At 40.5% G+C, this 20,236-nt stretch overlaps 2 protein-coding genes across 3 annotated transcripts; one reads left to right on the top strand and one right to left on the bottom strand.

Annotated features, from left to right (window-relative positions):
• Positions 1-303: 303 nt before the first annotated feature.
• MAIP1 (matrix AAA peptidase interacting protein 1) lies at positions 304-9,638 on the bottom strand. The gene is made up of 5 exons (XM_027636453.1): positions 9,319-9,638; positions 7,310-7,381; positions 5,424-5,550; positions 4,287-4,437; positions 304-2,505 (listed from the first exon to the last, which is right to left on the bottom strand). Exons 1-5 carry the CDS (start codon positions 9,628-9,630, stop codon positions 2,427-2,429), a joined length of 741 nt encoding a protein of 246 aa, XP_027492254.1. The 5' UTR covers positions 9,631-9,638; the 3' UTR covers positions 304-2,426.
• A 76-nt stretch (positions 9,639-9,714) lies between these two features.
• On the top strand, positions 9,715-19,252 carry TYW5 (tRNA-yW synthesizing protein 5). 2 transcript variants are annotated; one of them, XM_027636451.1, is made up of 8 exons: positions 9,715-10,575; positions 11,417-11,571; positions 14,557-14,626; positions 15,483-15,527; positions 15,968-16,105; positions 17,040-17,127; positions 17,573-17,689; positions 18,873-19,252. In XM_027636451.1, the coding sequence occupies exons 1-8, from the start codon at positions 10,435-10,437 to the stop codon at positions 19,127-19,129; spliced, it is 1,011 nt and encodes a 336-aa protein (XP_027492252.1). In that variant the 5' UTR covers positions 9,715-10,434; the 3' UTR covers positions 19,130-19,252. The 2 variants fall into 2 exon arrangements, with proteins under 2 accessions (XP_027492252.1, XP_027492253.1); XM_027636452.1 differs by lacking the exon at positions 9,715-10,575 and adding an exon at positions 10,616-10,784.
• The last annotated feature ends 984 nt before the right edge of the window (positions 19,253-20,236 follow it).

Below are 20,236 nucleotides of genomic sequence, written 5' to 3'. Positions count from 1 at the left end.
GCCTGAACAGACGACACAGAAGAAAAGTACTTCCATGAGAGAAAACATGGATGCCATAAGATGACTATAGCCCTTCAGGGACATCCACTTGAGTCTGATTAATTGCTATGAAGATCACATATATGACACAGAATTTATGGATGGCAGGTAAAAAGGAGTCAAGCCTTCCTATAAACTTCAATGTCCTCCAAGCTGTACATTTGTCTTGTTACTTACAAGTTGGATTTGGGGTAGTATGTGGTGGGTTTTTGGGGTGGAGTGATGGTGGCGTTTTTATTTCTGAAACCAGTATCAGACTCTAAATTCAGTTTGATTGCACCAGTTTTATTCACTGTGGGAGAAGACCACTTTCCAATACAGTAAGCTTAGTAATTTATGTGCCTTTCTGATTCATTTACGGTGCAATAAGGCCACAAGTAGTTCTGCATCTGATGGAGATTTGCAGTCTCCAGGACGATTTTTTAGATGAAGCTTAGAGGTGGAAAAACCCACAAACATCCAAGTGCTGCCCTCTCTGGCCCCATGCACAAGATACACAACTTCAAAAGAATAAAGCAGTGCATGTAAATTTTCAATTACACCTTTTGCAGCAAAACTGTGTTATCAACTTGGAGCATGTTTGTATCAAGTCACAATTTTATAGTGAAGAAAACAAACAAATTTCATTATCAGTCATACAGAAGGGTCTACTTTGCAACCAAAAATGGAGCACTCAGTAGTAAAAGGGTAATTCTTCATCAGTCATGACAGAGACTCTCATTTTGATACATCCAATCACACAAAAAAGACACTAATAAAGTAACCTGAATTAAAATCTAAGATATACCAGTATTTCTGAATAGATCTATGTTATTGAAACACGAAAGCAGACACTCCTGAATATAAAGACGGCTTCAGTGGCTTTTTTCTTATTTTGCTCCATCGTAATGACTTCTTTAAGAAGTGCATCTGCACACTTCACTAGTGTTCTGCTTTGTCTCTTGTTACTTGTTATTGGGGTCTGTTACAGACCCAAATAAGTCTGATTGCAGCTTCTTGCAGCACATCATTCAGTGGCCAAACTGGACATCCCACCATTGAGCAAATGGCCCACAGAATAATAAACATTTTTTGCTTTGTCTCAAACTTTTCCAGGCTGACTGCAAACACAATGGCCATATATACAGAATTCTGCTCCTCCCCTGAGGACAAGGCACTCTGTCATCAGTGAACTTTGTCCAGAGGACAAATCACAAATTCTGCATTATAAGGCCAGGCTGCTGCTGCTAAGGCAGAACAAAGTAGCATAATTATTTTTCCAAGATTTGACATTAAAAACTTTTTGATAAGATTTAAATGTTCCCCTCATTAAATCACTGGATCAAAAGAGCTGAGCTATGGAAAATTTAATTTATACCTTTCAATCACAACTACTGTGAATCACAGTAATTATACTTTATACTTTCAAAACACTACACTAATGTCTACAGCATGCCTGTGTAGAAAGTTAGCTTTATATTTGAAGTTGATATAAGGGATGAAGAAACCTGTTACAATGTTCTCCTGTTGATTCACACAAAAAAGCCTCAAGCTTCTTACACCAGGATTCTCGTGTTCCAGAAACCAGAGATAAACTGAGTTGTTCAGTTGCAACATCTAATTTTAAGGATTTGTTCATTTCTTTAACATGCATTTCAAACAGAGGACTTCATTCACCTTAACTGTCAGGTCCTCTTTTAAATTCATGGGTTTAACTGATTTTTCTTTCATAAACCTCTAAACTTGGAATTGCCTATATGTTATTGAATTGAAAGGAATGGTTTTTTTTTTTAATTTTTCAAAACACACATATCTCTTGGTTGTATTTTCCCAGTGCAATGCTAGAAGCTTTTTTTTTACTCCAATCCTGTAGCAAATACTGATAATGGCTCTAACTTTCTTAATCTCAAAACATATTCAAAAGCAAGATTACCTCAAAATGAACTGCTGAGGCTAGACAATCTAAGAAGTCCATCTACCTCTATTTCATCTTGCATATTATTCAGTTATATATTGTACAGTCCCTAAGGGAAAAAAGAAACATAGGAAAGTAACTCAGAAGGGCCATCAGCCATTAAAGCATTGCTTATCTTCAAACAGTACCATCTCTTCTCAGAATGTAAGTCAACATACCCATAACACCTGCCAGGGTGAAACTGCTCTGCCTAAATGTCTTGGATGAGCATTGGAGCCAATTAAATTTGTACTAGCCTGATCCAGGGAAAAGGCTTTATTGGAATACTGCAGCACAATGAATGTTTCAGAAAAAATTTTTGAGAATCAAACATACAAAATTCATCTATCTTTTGGAGGAAAGGGTAAGAAAGGAAAAAAAGAGACCCCAAACCCCCTGATACTTGTTACATCAGAACATTTACAATGGTACATAAAAAGGCTGTAGAAAGCATTTATTCTAATAGCCTTGGATGTTCAATCCGTGTAATTGTCCAGTCTGGTTTTGCTCCTTCTGTAAATTCTCTTTGGAACCTGGAAAAGGAAAGATAGCAAATGAAGGGCTGTTAAAACTTACTAATCTTATAGAGCTACTAATACAATAAGAAATCATGACAAAAGATTTTACTTCAGTTATTCCTGTAACAGCTACTTAGACTCTAGTGTTTATGCCCCAAAATGGAAGATTAAAATTATTTCTATGACAAGAAACAAAATCACTGACTTCAGAGTGTTCTGGTTCAGATCCCACACACAGGATCAGCCGCAGTAGAGGCCCAGATATCAAGGGTTTTCACAGAGGTAACTATGAATGAAGCTTTGTGGCAGATCTTCATCTGTCAATAAAGGGTTTCATTTAATGGGATGGTAATTGCATTGAGAAGGGAAATCACACGCTACACATTCTACTTGAAAATTTTCATTTTTACTGAACTATACTCTAAAAAGTAATGTATTTTGAGAACTACATCAAAGATCAAGTTAACAGTAGCACTGAAAGAAAACTCCACAGTTGTCAACAAGAAAATGAAAATATCCACTTCTATTTTTAAAGTCGTCTTCTGCCTTTTGTAGTCATTAATGACTTCCTCTCTGAGCATGTCAGCTCTGACTGCTTGTCATCTAAAGATAAGCCTAAGCTTCAAGCTGAATATTCATGCTCCTAAATAACCTGCATATCACAGACAAGAGCAGTATAACATCATTGCTTTGCAATGACATGCAAATCCACGCCTGCAAACTGTCTTCTTCAGACATCCAAATACTTAACACTGGGCTTCCAAGGCCTATAGTGTCTTTGCCCGTTTGTGTTTAGGTTAAGGAACACACACTTGCAAAGATCTCTCTGCTGGGGATTGGGAAGATATTTAGGCCTTAAGGGAAGGCTCTTAAGGTTAATGGAACCTAAGAAGCCTCTAACTCTAAGGAAGATGCTGAATTCAGCTAAGGGATGGATCCACAAAAATCCATTCAGGCAAAAAGCATTGGTGGCCTCATGAGTGTTATCTTTGCTTCAGAGCTCCTCATCAAGTAGACCCCATACTTTCAATTTCAAATGTGGGAGTAAATCATTGACCATATTGCATTTCTCACACAAAAATCGTCACTTCTCCCAACTTCTGAGAATCTTATTTTCAGTACATTTTGTCAACTGTGCATATATTTTCTGCACTGCTCTGACATCAGTACACCAACACAGACATTACTTACAAGCATTCCTGTGAAAAATCCATCTACCTAATGTGTGCTTTGAAGGCTTGGATCAGTGGCATGAATTATTTGAATACCAGGTGATGCTTCCTTTGTTCTGCCTTTCTGCAGAAAGCATTTGGCTAAATAATTTCCTCTTTCATGAGCTACTTTTTCAGCTAATTGCAGTTCTGACTTCTGTGGGGAAGTGACAAGTCGACAGCACTACACTTTACTGCTTGGCTTGACTGCACTGCTGTTAGCTGAGCTACAAGAAATGCAAAACAAGAACTGGCCTATTTCCTGAAAGCTGCAGGGCCGGTATAGGAAAGGATCAGAAACCTCACTCAATGCTCCAAATACTTCTCTTCCTGATAGAGAAAGAGTTCCCATTAATGTCAATTCAGAAACAAGGTAATAACATAATGACTTTGAGGGGTATTTAAAAAATTTGGCCCTAAAATCAAAACTGGAAAGCTGGATGAGAATGAACTTACTTTAGAATCAAGGTAAATTAAAACACACCAGGTTCTGCACTGGTACAGTGTGAATGCCTTCAGTTCCCCAACTGCTTATCACACAGCCAGCACACGTACGTGGGGAAAAGAAAGGACAAGTAAACTTACTCATAGTTTGCTGTTAAAAGATGTTTTTTTTCTTTTGTGCTTTCATCTCCAAACACAATCTGAAAAACTTTGGCTCCACCTGGTACTTCATCAGGTAGATTAGCACCATTCAGATACCAGAAACACATCAGGATGCTAACAAACTTTCTTCCTGTTGGAAATAAATCAAAGCACGAGTTAGATCTCATGTTTCTCTTTGGTCAAATACTCCTATTTGCTACCTAGCATATATTCTAGTCAGACTCTAGAAGGGCAGTTGACTTCAGCCATAAAGAATACAGGATAGAATAATAAGTGATAAAGCTATTTAGTGTCATATTCATGCTGTTTGGCAACAATAAAAATCCTCAGTAGAAAAGTATGTATTTTAGCATGAGTGTGGTGTGACATTGTATATTATGAAATGGTATGACAAAAAGCTGGTTCCCACAAGGTCCAGAACTAACCACTGATATGACAAAAGTACATAGAGTAGTACAAACCCAGGAACAATCTAAGAGGAAAACAATAATGCCTATCTCCCAAATCAGTAAAAAAGCTCACTGGGTCTGACTTTTGATTTCAACTTGAAGTGCACAGTGGAAGACCCATGGAATACAAATAATCTCAACTGTGTCTGATAAGGAACAGAACACTTAATGTTGGTATCCAACCAAAAGAAAAACTTGTTTGAGCTCATCACTAGCTTAATAAAAACAGTCAGGGAGCCGTAGAACAAAATACATTATATGAAAAAAAGACTAGAACAGCAAAATTGATTTCATTATCCAGCCTTCATTATTCTTCTTGGAGGACGTATTTTCGTTGTTGAAGCAAACAGCTTTCAGTATATAGCAGAAAAATTGGTTTTGAGTGGTTTCAGATTGCTGAGGACTAACAACATAAAATTCTGTACAAAAGAAGAGGAATAAGCAAAACCTAAACAGAAGTCAAAACAGTACCACGACATATTAACAATAAACTCTTGTTTCTGGTTTAAAAGGAAATCAAGAAATTACATACAGATGAGCTACGAACAAAAAAACAAGGAAAGGGAAACAGTACTCAAAAACACATCTGCAAGGAAAACACCTGCTTAGTGGAACACCAGGAAATAAAACTGCTCATTGCTCAAATGTTTTAGGATTCTAAACATACCATCATCATCATAGTAAATGCGAACATCTCCTTCTGTTGTGTACATGATTGAATCAATGTCAGCTGCTAAAGCATCCCTGTGGCTGTCAGGGAGCAAAGAAATCTTTTCCTTCAGCACCTGAAGTACCTAAATTCAGAAAAACTGTCACTTAGTTTTTCATTAGGAAATTGAAGTAACAATCTTTTTCTACTGCAGTTAATAAAATGAGCTGTATTGTTAAAATATTTGTGCAACATACACCACAGCAGAAGAGAAAAGCACTGGGAGGTCTGGGCACTCCTAACCCTCATTCAGCAGCACTGAAGAAGACCCATTTACTGCTCAAAACCAATGGAGAACAAGTATCTTAAAAAATGCTTAGAAAAGGTACTGTCAAAAGAGTAGCTGCATTGCAAGGCACATAACCACAGAAAACATCAGTTAAGCTTCCAAAGTCACACGCTCTGCCTTCTCACTGATGATTTCTCACTATGTGTAGGTTCCTAAGCTTTTGGTTCAATTATTGCTTAGTTATCTTTCACAAATTTCTTTGAAAATCAGTTTCATTACCACTAAGTTTATCTTTGCCATTTTGTGATCCACATTGCCTTCAAAAAAAGTTTAAACACTAGCAAAACAGAAAAGACTGCAAAATCATTGCTCTGGGAATTAAGTTCCATCCCACATTCACAGTATCTGAGTGTCCTACAACCTACATTACTGTGCTAAGTAGAAAAATGGTGTGGTGCACAAACTGCACAGAGGCATCGCCTCAAACACCACATGAGAAAGTCAAGTCACAAGAAAAGATGAAGCTGTGCAGCATGTATTTTTCAAAAATATTCAGTTTTTACCCTAACTTGATTTGCCATTTCTGAACAACAAACATAGAGGTTACACAGAAGCAAGAGGCAATCTTCACTAGAAGGTATTGGTTTCTAGTACATTTTTCAGATACAAAATTCATTGGTCAAAGAAACAATGAAGTAGTGTGGTATCACAGCCTCATCTGCTACATCATCAGGTTACATAAGGTCTCTGGATCCAGGTAAAACCTGAAAAATTTAAGATGACCAGAGGGAGTTCTTTCAAGAGGAAGCAGAGGAGACGCTCTTTGAAAACAACAGCAAGAAACAAACTCACATTTTATTGCTATCTCTGTTCAGAGAGAAGAGGCAAGATTGTTCAGAGGGGATGCACTAGAACAGCACCAGAGTTTTTGCTGCAAAGGCATGGGTGGCAATAGGGCAGGCCACGCTGACATCCTGTAACACGGCACACAGAGACCTGGAGTATCTCCTCCACTTCACTCTGATGCATCTGCCACCTCCATGCCCTGGGAAGGCCAAGACAACTTCAGCAATTAAAAATTCATAAAAACACAGAAAACACAGCACTGATATTTAACCAGGTCAGTCATACCCCTGACACCACAACACAAGACTGAGGCCTTTCAGCCAAAACCAGTAATTGGCTGTATGATCTGTGGGGGGGTGGGAACACATCAGTGCAGCAGGGATGAGCACAAACCCCTTCCTTTCTTCATCTGAATTCTGGTGCACAGAAGCTTCAGCTGCCTGCCTACACCTGGAGACTCACAATTCCACCTGCCATCCAGAACCCGCTGCCTTTCAATCCTTCCTGGTACACCAGCAATCTTTTTGGCATTTGGTCCTGATGCTCAATGGCCAAAATGTACTTTAAATACAGTAAATTTAAATCTTTAAGTTTCATGCCTTAAAATTAAACATAAAAAAAGCTGCAGGACAAACAATTGGCCTGTTCTGTGATACATTGGTTTTCCCAAATTAAACCACTGGCAGTACTTATAGGTAATGACAGGTCAAATGCATGTTACTTCACTATGGAAAATCAGTTGCTAGAATAAGAGATGGAAAGCACTTACCTCTGGTGACACAAGTTCATCCAGCAGGTCAAGTTTACGCTGAGACAGCAGCTTTGAAACAACAGAAAAGGCCTACCAAAAAAAAAGTATATACATGAACAAGCAACACTAGGTTGGCTTATTTTTCAGACTAATCCATCATTACATGACAAGGTACCCAAATATTCCATGATTTAAGATTTCAGTATCTGCAGAGGGTTTCACCATTGAATTGCAAGCCCTCCAGCATTAAAAAAGTGATTTCGTGAACAGATAAAATCATAAGGTTTCTTTTCAATCTCTCATTTAAAACATCAAATCTTTTCATATTAGGTAACGGAATGCATAGCTTACTAAAACAAAGCATTGCAGTACACTGTATCACTATGTTGTTTTCACTCTTTTTGATAATTCAAACAGTCTGTGTCTTTCCCTGTAAATATTTTGTTCCCCTGCCCTCTTTTTCAACTCATCTCCTGGTTTCAGTCAAAACTGAAGCTTCAATTTAGAAATTTTCTTTAGAAATCTGGTTTAGTGTCTAAACTTCAGAAGCAAACCCCCTTTTTCCCCCTCAATTTTGCAGGTATATTTACATACAATAATGTCTGTACATATTCAATTAGTGGTCTTGTAAAGGACGTTGTGTTTAGGACTCTACAGCAAGTAAAAATAAACCAAGCCAAGACAAGATAAAACAGGGGGTTCTGCACACATGGCAAATAATTTGGTACAGGTTGTGATGTTTTTTCTCTCTTGAATCGATATTAATCATTTTAACATTATGTGTTGTTTTGAGCTTGTTTTTTCTGTTCAAAGTAAATATAAAAATTGGAAGTTTCACAGCAGATAACTGTCATTTTTACATGATGAGCTTTGAGATCATTACCTCTGTGACACATTCTGTTGACAAAGCTTACTTGGTTCAAAATTTGGAGAAACAAACATATACACCAGCTGTGTGTCTCCCTAAGCTTTATCATTTCAGGAAAACCTGCTGATATACATTTCCCCTTAAAGTCTCTGTAATGTTTGGAAGCATCTTCCTTCATGCTATTTTGGGGAATTGCTAAATCAGCTCATTTTAATTGTGGAATCTGGGAAAAGAAAACAAGAAATTCCTAAAGAAAAGCACATCTTAGTTTATATCACTCCCCCCCCAAATGTGGTGCTTGGAGCCAGCAGTGGGGAACTCCATCTATTTTACATTTTGGAGCACACAGGTACTACAATATCCACACATGACATCAGGTTGGACACCAGGAGAAATTTCTTCACAGAAAGGGTTGTTAAACATTGGAATGGGCTGCCCAGGGAGGTGGTGGAGTCATCGTCCCTGGGGGCATTCAGGGAAAGACTGGATGTGGCAGTTGGTGCCATGGCCTAGTGGACAAGGTTGTGATCGGTCACAGGTTGGATTCAATGTACAAGAGAGACATGGAGCTCCTGGAGTGGGTCCAACAGTGAGGATGGACCCACTGAGGATGGACTCGAGGATCTCTTACAAGGAAAGGCTGATGGAATTGGGCCTGTTCAGCCTCATGAAGAGATGACCGAAAGGGGACCTCATTAATGTGTATAAATATCTAAAGGGGGGTGCCAAGTGGATGGTTCCAGGCTCGTCTTGGTGGTGCCAAGAAATAGGACAAGAGGCAACAGGCAGAAATTGATGCCCAGAAGTTCCACCAGAACATGAGGAAGAACTTCTTTACTGTGCAGGTGACTGAGCACTGGAACAGGCTGCCAGGAGAGGTTGTGGAGTCTCCCTCACTGGGGATATTCAAGGACCGTCTGGACACAATTCTGAGCAAGGTGCTCTGGGACGACCCTGCAAGAGGAGGGAGGTTGGACGAGATGATCCACTGTGGTCCCTTCCACCCTGACCCCTTCTGTGATGATCTCAGAGCTCTTTTCCAACCTAATGGATTCTGCGATTCCATGAAACAAAACGCGGGCACCGCCAGGCCCCGGGGAGGCTCAGCGGGTCCTTTCCCCCCAGGCCGGCCGCTCTGCCCTCCCGGGGCCCCGCTCACCTGCTTGGCCCCCCGCGTGAACTCCTCGACGCTGAACTCCTGATCGAAGTAGAGGCGGATGAGCAGGTAGTAGAAGCGGGTGCGGAGCCAGGCGATGGGGCTGGTGATCCTCACCACCACGACGCGCCGCTGCGGGCCCTCGGGGCCGGGCCCGGCGGTGCTGGCGAACCGGGCGCTGGGCCGGGGCGGGGGGAGCCGGGCGGACCCCAGCGGGGCAGTGGCGGCGGCGGGCGGCGGCAGGAGCCGAGCGGGGCCCGCCAGTGCCCGCGCCAGCCAGCGGACACGGCCCGGGGCCGCGCAGCGCAGCGCCATCCTGGGCCTGCCCCGCCCCGCGGAAACAGAGCCCGCCGCCGGTTCCGGCGCTGCGCGGGGACCTCCCGAGGCGAACGGCGGCTCCGGCCGCGCTGGGGCGGGGGCTGCGGTCACCCCGTCACCGCGGGACACCTCCGGAGAAGGGGGGGCCTCCCCTCCGCTCGGCCCTAGCGAGACCACGGCTGGAGTGCGGTGTCCGGTCCTGAGCTCCTCGGTACCAGAGGGACAAGGACCTGCTGGAGAGGGTCCAGAGGAGGTGCCAAACACGATGAGGGGTCTGGACCATCTCTCATATGAGGAGAGAATGCGTGAGCTGGGCTTGTTTAGTCTACAGAAGACTGAGAGGGGATTCATTAATGCACATAAATATCTCAAAGGTGGGTGCCGAGAGGACAGTGCCAGACTTTCCGGTGGTGCCCAGTGACAGGACAAGGAGCAATGGCCATAAACTTAAACACAAACTAACACACAAGAAGTTTCGCCTCAACATGAGGAAGAACTTCTTTACGCTGGGGGTGGCAGAGAACTGGAACAGGCTGCCCAGAGAGGTTGTAGAGTCCCCCTGTCTGGAGACGTTCAAAACCCACCTGGACGAGTTCCCGTGCCACCTGCTCCGGGTGACCCTGCCTTGGCAAGGGGGTTGGACTAAATGATCTCCACAGGTCCCTTCCAACCCCGAAAATTCCGTGATTCTGTGACCCGCGGGCTCCCATCCCTTACTTCAGAGGGAGAAGCCGGGAACGCTCCTGCGCGGGCTCTGCTTTCCGGGGGAAGCGGCGGGACGGACCCGGGTCACCGGCGGTCATGGAGCGGCGGGAGCAGGAGGCGCTGGAGCTGGAGCAGCGGGAGCAGCCGGCCATGGAGCGGCGGGAGCAGCCGGCGGTGGCAGTGGAGCGGCTGGACGGGGTGACGCGGGAGCGGTTCCTGCGGGACATCTACCCGCGGGTACGGAGCGGGCTGGGGCTGCCCGGGGACACCGGGCAAGGCAGGAGGTGTCCGGTGACTCCCTACGGGCACAGCGGGTGCAGGCAAACCGCAGGGTTTGGGTTTCTGTGCTCCTGGAGATCCAGCGAGATGAGTGGGAGTTTAGGAGCAAGGAGCTTCTACAGGCAAATCCTGTCTGAGCTGCTGGCAAGCTCCGACGGCCGGTCTCTGTGAGTCCAGTTCCTTTGGCAGTGGTTAAAAAAAGTGTGATCGCTGGTTTTGTTGCTTTGTCGTCTCTGTTCCATTTTTTCCCCTCCCGAGGTCCCAATTCAAAGCAGAAGTGTCTTTCTGCTGATTTTTTTATGTGCCCTGGATCAAACCTGTTCGTGGTTGTCAGCAGCAAGGAACCCGTGTAGTGGTGGCAAGAGCTTCTCTCATGAGAACACAGAGCACCACCACAGCTCACAGTCTGCACCTTAACTCTGTGGTTTTTTGCAACTTTTCTGCTAAGCAATGGCTAGAATGATTACATCTGTTTCTTAGTCTGGCTAGATTCCTCGTTGGCCCCAGCACAAAGTGCAGGTTAAAATTGTTTTTGCCTCTCCGTATCCTTCCTTACCCCACTAGGAAAAAGGATTTAGTTAATAGAGACACAGTCCTACAATTTACTGCATTTTGTTTTAACATACATCGTTCTGATTCACATTGCTTGTGAACAGATAAGTTGTGACTTTGAGTAGTGGGTCCTGGCATTCAGCTGACTTGTTTGCTTGGATGTAACTTGAAAAATTAATTCTGAATTTTTTCCACTGGATGCTATGATCGTTTCGCCATTGACATTTCCTTTTGTTTTGTTCCTTAGAGAAAGCCAGTAGTTCTGACAGGAATGGAACTGGGCCCTTGCACAACCAAATGGACAGTAGATTACTTGAGCCAAGCTGAAGGATCTAAAGAAGTAAAGATTCACGTTTCCACAGTGCCACAGATGGATTTCCTCAGTAAGAACTTTGTGTATAGGTACTGCACTCCAAGGCCTCTTGTGTTTTAAAGGCATGTGCTTGTAACTTGCAGACATACAGTGCATCTGCCTGAAGCTGAGGGTGAGAATATGAAGATAGTGAAAACATTAAATTATGTATCAAAGTGCTGTCCTTGATTTCTCCCTCTTCTATTCCTTCTACAAATATCTTTATGCCCTGAATTTAACACTGTGAGGGTAAAATGAGGGGCCAAACAGCACCTTAAAAGAGATGTCATGGAGTAGTGCTATAAAGGTATTTTGACAGAGCATTCCTCTAAGAAATTTGAGCCTGGCAGTTGCTGCCATTAATGAAAAAAGCAAACCAAGACCCCTTGATACTGGATGATATGCTATTTTATTCTACTTACATGGTCTGTTTTCAGTGTTACTGAATAGTGGTAGTTTCTGCCTCAACATGTGCCTGGACCTCTTTGAATGCTGGTGTGTGGCAGGGAGGGTATTCCACTCTAGGAGGGGTGTAGCTAATTAAAGCCAAGCTCCTTTCAAAGTTAGGATGTGCAGTTCTCAGAATGTTAGAACTACTGGATACCGCATGTTTCACCAGCTCTTTAATCTCAATGCAGGTCACAAAACACCTTGCTCTCCTCTGAAGTTCCTTTTGGTTTTCAAGGGCAAATGCCTTTATTTTAGCTCTTGTTTGTTTACCCCAGGTGGGAACAGGATGTGTTCAGTCTGTTAAACTCTTAAGCAGGTGGAAGCATACACTATAAGTGTAAACAAGCTACAAGTCTTTGAGTGGAGCCTGTTGTTCTAGGGGAAAAAGCACATAACAATTATGGTACATTCTGTTCCCTGCATAATGAACTTTTGAATCTTTAAGGTTAGGTTGTACTTGAATGACTTTGCCTTATCTCCGTATTTTATTTTCCATGCTCTATTTTGGTTTGTTGTTTGTTTTTGTTTTTGTTTTTAAATTAATCTCTCTTACTGTGAGTTCACATCTAGTTGACCTGGTGTGCTAGTTTTAGCAGGTTTCTAGACAGCCATATGGAGTCTCTGATGGTGCTTCAGTATAGCAGGTGTCAGGACTTCCACCTGCTTCACTTGAAATTCAGGAAGCTTTGACCCTTTCCATAGCAAGCCCCTCATTCTAATCTGAAGGGAGAATAAGTAGTACCAAAACAACAGAAACACTGAGGACTTAACATGCAGTTCCATGAGTTTAAACTGATGCATGTGAGTAGTACTGCACTCCTGTTGGAAGTTGCACGCTCCTACCCCTGTCTTTGTGTTGGTTCTGGAACTCATTCAGCCAGGTTGTGATGTGCTGCAGAAGTCTGAATGTTTTTCTGCTGTTTTAGCTTTGCAAGCAGGTTCACTGTGAGGTCAGATGAGTGCCAGTGCTGCTGTACGGGAGGAGATGGGGTGATAAGGGTAGACAGCAAGGACAGAGCTGTGGCAGCACCAGCATGCATCAGTTTAAGCTGTCGTGGAGCTGTGCTCTCACTTTCTTCAGTAGCTAATGTAAATGGGCATGATACAACAGTCAGAGCATTGGTTCTTGTTTGGTTTTCCGTTGACTTCAGTGGTTGTATTTGCCTGTTACAAACAAGCCTAAAGTTTAGAGAATTGGTCTAAGTACTGTCTGATGAATGTTCACATTTTGGTAGAAGGGATAACAGGATCAAGAAAAATTTTGCTTGAGGGTAGTTTCTTCTTAACCTTGGATACTGGAGGTTGTTCTGAAAGGTGGTATTTATATTCAATAATTTATTATCCAGTAATACCTAATGTGAGATGCTGAGCTGAGTAAATGTAACATTGAACTCATAATATTCGTAACAGTGAATACATGTCCTGTTACTGCTTGTGCTTGGTTTGCCATTCAGCTGTCAACTGATACCAAAATCTGTATGAAAAGCTTCCATTATCTAAATAAATATGTATCTAAATAAATATGTAACACTTGTATTGACCTCAGAGGGACCAGCTCTGATGCCCAGTGATTCCTTTTGAATCTTCTGAAGTTGAGTTTAGTAAAAGTTTAAAGAAACACTTGAAAATATAAAAAATGTTGTGTTTTGCTTAGCTGGAGAAGCACGTATTTAAAAAAACCTCAGATAACTGAAATAAATTTTATAGATCTACAAATGAAGGTAGTTTTCTGTGTTCATGCACAAATTCTTAGCAGAAAATGCATAAGCTTGTGTATGTTCCCTGCAGTAGTTTTCTTGATGCTGAACTTTTCTGCAAATTTATGAAAATGTACAGTAAACAAGTCTAAAAATTACACACTTATAGAAACAGTCTAAGCAAGTATTGCCAGGCTTTGGTCACGGTTTGAGTCTTAATTTGACTGGAAAGAAATTTCAGCTGTGACTCAAACCATTCAGAACCTGCTAAGCTCAAGAGGGGATGTTTCCAAAGTGTATAAATAGTTGATGGAGGGAGTAAAGATGGAGCTCTATTCTTCTCCTGGTTCGTGGTGACAGGACAAGGGGCAATGGGCACAAGATGAAATACAGCAAATTCTGTTAATCTGTTGAACACACCTCCTCCATCTTTTACTGCAAGGGTGGTCAAACAATGGAACAAATGAAAGAGGTTGCTTTGAGAGCTTATGGAGGGTCCATCCTTGGAAATGTGCAAAACCACACTGGATGCTGTCCTGGGCAAGCTGCTGTAGTTGATCCCGCTTTTGGCAAGGGAGTTGGAATGGAGGATCTCCAGAGGTGCCTTCCAGCCTCAGCAATTACAGGATTCTGTTTGGATATTTAAAATGTACTGAACTGGAGAAATTTTTAAGTGTAGGATTTCTATCTCAATAGAACTCTTCAAATATCTGCTGCAAACACTGATTAGTCACCATGTTAAGTTAAAAAAGTAAAAGAGCAACATGTTCCATCTTTTGTCTTACTGTATATGGTCTTACTTTTATATGGAGCTTATTATAAACCAAACATTTACACCATGAGTTGTTACATTGATTCATTGTATAAATTTAAATATTTATATTTCAGAACTCTGCCTTTTGATGTATTTGTACGAAGAGCAGCTGAAGTCAACCACCAGGAGTACTTTCTTTCTGAGGTAATTTCTTTGGTGTCACAGTTTCTTCTGTCAGTTATTTTGCCGGTATATGGAAAGGAAAATTATGAATTGTAATTTAAAAGTTTACTTGATCTTAGATGTAACTTTTTTGCGGCTTGGAGTCAAGGGAAAAAATGTGAGTTGTTTTGTATGTACATGGTGTGGTTAACTTCAACCAGCCAGTTTCTGTTAACAAAAACTGCATACACGAGTAAAAATTCCAGTGTAAAATTTAGAAATCAAACCTTGTTTTAAAATAACAACTGTATCATTTGCATGTTTCACAAGAAAATGTCATGAAGATATTTTAGAGTTTGATTACATCTGCTATCAAAATACAAATCCAGATTTTTTGTGACATGATTTGTAAGTAGCACATGTGTGGCTATCTTTACATATCAGTGTTCAAGCTAGGGATTTTTCAGGTAGCTGTGATTAGGAAGCAAACAGTTTTGAATGTAGACATGCTTTTTACCTTCTGTGCTACATAGAATGCTGTAAGTTTTGAAGCCAATTAAAATAGCTGCCTGCATCAGTGTTCTGAGGAACTTAAAATATAATCTGCATTTGCTTTGAGGCTGTTCAGTAACAGCAATGCTGAAGCAGTTGACAAGTCTCCCCCCTTTTACTCTTCTGCTCTCAGTTAATTTATTTTCCCATTTCTTGAGATGAACAGTAGGGATCAGTAGAGTAAAGGCAGTATAACAAAGCAGTTGAATTTGTAGATGCCATTTATTTGTACCATATCTTAATGAAGCTCTGCATTAGATTAATGAGAAAATACAGGCTCTTTGTTTAAGTGTTTGCATTTCGTACTGAAAAAACAAAACCAATTCTCTTTTTGTGTTCTCTTCAGGATGAAAAGTACTATTTGCGATCAGTGGGTGAAGATGCTAGGAAGGTGAGTTATTTGAGATTACAGTTCCTATATTGTAAAGTTGCAGTTCAGGAATATTTTTTTAAAGCCCATTGTCATCTGCTGGGTGTGTAACACAGACACACAACTTACTTAAGGTCACTTGGTTTGTGAATCTGACTGGATTTAGGTCAGAATATTTAAATCTAAGTGTCTAAACTAGTTGCTGTTATATGAGAGCTTAGCTGATCACTGAAGAATACATGGCTAACCTCCCTTTCTTTAGCTTTTGTTGTAGCAGCTCTCTGGCTGTTCTTGTTAGTGTCATTGAGTGAGTCATTGCTGAAGAGTGTTGCTGTGTTCAGGTATTCACCAATGCTGAAGTTCCAGCCCCATGTTTCATATGATGGGAAAAGACAGTGAAGTGCTCCCTCATTTAAATGTGCATATGTGGTTCTCTAAGAGTTATTGTCTTTCTGTTTCAGGACATTGCAGATATCAGGAAGCAGTTTCCTGTTTTGGCAAAAGACGTTCAAATTCCAGAGTATTTTGAGAAGGAACAGTTCTTCTCTAGTGTCTTCCGCATCAGCTCAGCTGGGTTACAGTTATGGACACATTATGATGTAGGTAATACACAGGTTTAGCATAACATGTTGCAGATGGCATTGCAGAGTTGAGATAATAAGGTGCAAATCTCTGACAAAGATCAGAGAATCATAACAGACTTCACATGTTTTGAAATAGTGAAATGAATCACATTCAGTGGTACAGTGAATTTTAAATAGATGTATTGCGTGGGCATAATATCTTAATTGGTCTTATGTCTAGTTCCATATTTGTGAGATTAAATGACGTTTTGTTGTGTTTTTTTTTTACTGTTTTGAGTTTCAGTTAAAAATATGAAACACAGTAACTTTCAACATTTTTGTCTTCAACATTACATTCTTTTTTTTTTATTCTAATGGCCATATTAGAATAAAATCCAATTGTACAACATATTGCCAATTGTACAATGATTGTGGTAATTTGTGGCTGCAATGCGATAGATTCCAAGTAAGATTTTCTTATAACATTGTGCAGTGAATTCTGAATAAATTTATTTATAAGAAAAATAGTTTTTGCCTTATAATTAGGAGAAAGGATCCTTATCAATAGAAAGTCAGTCAAAAAAATGAAGTAAGGGTAACATTGAAAGAGAAGAGGAATCCATAATATATTTTGTATTATGTCTTGGTGGTTTATGTGTCTAAAGTATGGTATGTCTTTGTGTTTTAAGATGGAAGAACTTGATTCTTGGTTTCAGGAAAAACACAAGATAGTTGGAAAGCAATACTGTGTCTCCAGACACACTATTTGTCAAGAATGTGCAGTCAAGGGGATAAAGTTACTCAAAATTTTAAGTTTTTTAAATTAACTGTATGTGGAAGCTCTTGTAGCTAACTCTTAACATGGGAAAGTTTTAGTAATTCCCTCTTTTAAGCTAATAATTAATTAGCTTAATCCTATGTAATCACTCTTAACTTTTGGTTGACATCTCTCTTATTATGCTTATTCCAGGTAATGGATAACTTCTTAATCCAAGTCACAGGGAAAAAACGAGTTGTTTTGTACAGTCCTCGAGATGCACCATATTTATATTTATCAGGTATGCATGTCATAGGTATCTAGGTCACAGTTTGGTGATCTTAGTTGCCATGTGGCTCACAGGTGTTGCACTGTAGAAAATAGTCACTAACATAGGACTTGATATAAAAAAAGTAATTTGTTCCCTTAACTCTAATCCTGTTGGCTTTAGTCAAAGCTGAGAACAGCAGCTTTGCGTGATTGTTTTCAGCAGCTAACTGGAGGAGTACGGTGTTTTATCTGGGCTCAAAATGGTGTTTTAAATGTCAGGAGAAGTGTTTTTTAATGTTAATAAGATTGCAGTCACAGGACAAATGTAGACAACACTGCCATCAGGTTTTTTAGAAGACTTACAGCACAATAAACCAGTATTAAATTTGATTCAAGAACTGCCATTTCCAGCAATGTGATGATGCTTTGTTACTGTTGGAAGAATAGGAATATTTATTCACTGAAAATTTTCCTAGGTACTAAATCAGAGGTGCTGGATGTGGATAACCCAGACATGGAGAAATATCCCCTTTTTGTGAAAGCCAAGCGCTATCAATGTCTTCTGGAAGCTGGAGATGTGTTATTTATTCCAGGTAAGTAACAAATGGTTCCTGAACGTGGCATTTTCATTTTCATTGCTAGAGATGGTAAGAGGTTACTAAAGTGTGTCTATGTTTAAGTGTTCTGTGAAAAGTGTTGGCAAAACTTTTCTATTTCCCACTGTACAATTACTCTGATAAAAGCTATTATTATATGTACCTACAAACCTTACTGTTCCTCAAGTTTAAACTTTGTGCTTATGAATTTGTGTCTTAGTAGATTAATATAATAAACTCACCTTTGTGAAATCTGAAATTACTTCAGTTACTTGAGTTTCCCAAGGACAAGATTTGAGTAAAGTACCATTTCTGTTCTTCTGTAGCTCTGGCACTGTGAGGTGTGTGATCTGATGAGAATTTTGGATGGTAGAGTTACTGGACCTTCTAGAAATTTCTAATCCTCTCTGGGGAATGGAAAGACAAGTCCTTATCACTTTTCTGAACAAGCAGAAAACAGAAAGCTCCTTCCTGGGCTGAGATGACAAATTCTGGTAATCAGGGAAAGGCATTTGAATTACTCCTATTGAACTACTCCTACTTGTTTCTGATTTTATTTTAACTCTTCATGAGTTTGCGGCAGATACTTACTCTGCCGCTTTTATATTATCTGGGCAATACAAACAGGTCAGTAAACAAAAAGGCAGCAGGTTTTTAGGAAGTTATTTTAAAATAGTTTCTTAGCCTGGGACTTGTTACTTAGTTTTGAACTTACCATTTGTTTCTCTTCTTAAAGAAACTTTTGGTTACACTTAGATAACAGTGTGTCACACTGTTTCTGTGTTAGCAGGTTCGGAAGAGGGGCTGCTCCTGTCTTCTCCATAATAACCACACACATTTCTCAAAAAGCATCTTTTTTCAGTGATACACATTCCAGGTTGCTGACAAAGTTTTACCTTCATCCCACACATGCTTATCATTTGCTTACCTTTGAGCATCTCTATACTTCAGCAAGCATTGCTTTCATGCAAAGTTATGGATTGACATAAACATCTTGAGGAACTTCTTAACTTTGGTACAGTGCAAAATATTCAGGGATGAATATTAATAAATAAACAAAAAATATGGTAGTTGAGTCTCTTCTTCAACTAGGTTTAGTTTGGGCGATTCTGACACTTGTTATGAGTCACATGGAAGTTTTGGATAGTAATTTTTATTTTAGACATTCTTCTTTCTGCAGCTTTGTGGTTCCACAATGTAATTTCTGAGGAATTTGGAGTGGCACTGAATGTCTTTTGGAAACACCTTCCTGCTGAATCCTATGATAAGACAGACACTTACGGAAATAAAGATCCCATGGCAGCCTCTAGAGCTATACAGATCTTGGACAGGGCCTTGAAAACACTTGAAGAACTACCTGAGGAATACAGGGATTTTTATGCTCGGAGAATGGTGTTACGCATCCAAGAAAAAGCCTATAGGAATGATTATGGATAAAATAACACATTGTAATTCAGCAAGCTTCTGTGCAAGAAGAAAACTGTATGTCAATATGGAAACTGTCCATGTGTACATACATTTTGAGACCAATAAAAGCTGTTGGTAAATATTCATCTATAATGAAGTTGATCCTGTAGCTTTTTTTTCTTGTTTTTTATCATGTGTGGTGAGTACACAGTTTGCTTGATCTGGCAATGGTCTCTTTTCTACAGTGATATACACATTTGCAGTGCCTGCATTTATAACTGTACTGGTTTGGAATGTTCTACTTAAATTTTTCTGAACAGAAGTCCTGGTGTCTGGGCTGACAGCGTGTGTGCTTGCAACTAACTGCACGTCTTCTTGAGTCTGACCTCATGAAAGTTTAGGAAAGCCATAGTGGTTTCTGAGGAAGTCCAGGAAAGCCATTGTTGGTGGCTGTAATGGTCAAGGTTTCTTTTTGAGTAATAACCTGAGAATCAGTGTGGGGAGTTTCTTCTCCCCTTTGTAGTGAGACTGAGAGTGGGTATGAGGAAAAAAGTGCAAAAGCTAATCATGCCAGTTAAGCTTAGAATTGTGCAACAGCTTGACTGCAAGGTAAATGATTTACCCTCTTCCTACCTGCATAATGTATTGTGGAGAAAACCTTCTTTGGTTGACATCTGCCCCAGTGCAGTCAGGCAGCATTGCTGTTTCTGTAGCTGTGAAACACTTGCAACTAATGTGCCCATAAATCCATTCAGCTACAGTCCTAGAATCTGCAGTGAAGTTCCTAGTTCTGGAGTAGACATAGAATCTATTGGGAGCTGTATTTGAGGTGCTCTTTGTTACCGTATGAGAGGGGGTTTGCAATGCACCTTTTGGGATGGAGCCTGTTGTTTAGGCATTGTAGGTTACTTTTTCAGATTGCAGTGCTTACAAAAGCCTTGTGAGATAAAGGTCGGGATCTCACAAAAAAGATAGGCTTGTCATTGTCTCTTTGAAATCCATCTGATGTTATTACTTGTGCTATTTGGGCAATGCAGCATTTCTGTGACTAAGGTCAGTCTGTAATTTCTAGCAATGTTTTTTGAGAACTGTAACTTGTCAGAAGCTCTTAGACTAAATAGATATGTAGTGTTAATA

The sequence above is a fragment of the Corapipo altera genome, unplaced genomic scaffold (genome assembly GCF_003945725.1).
Source record: "Corapipo altera isolate COAL_440 unplaced genomic scaffold, ASM394572v1 45, whole genome shotgun sequence".
Lineage (NCBI taxonomy): Eukaryota > Metazoa > Chordata > Aves > Passeriformes > Pipridae > Corapipo > Corapipo altera.
The sequence above is the reverse complement of the archived record's forward strand: the minus strand, read 5'-3'. Positions and strand labels throughout refer to the sequence as shown.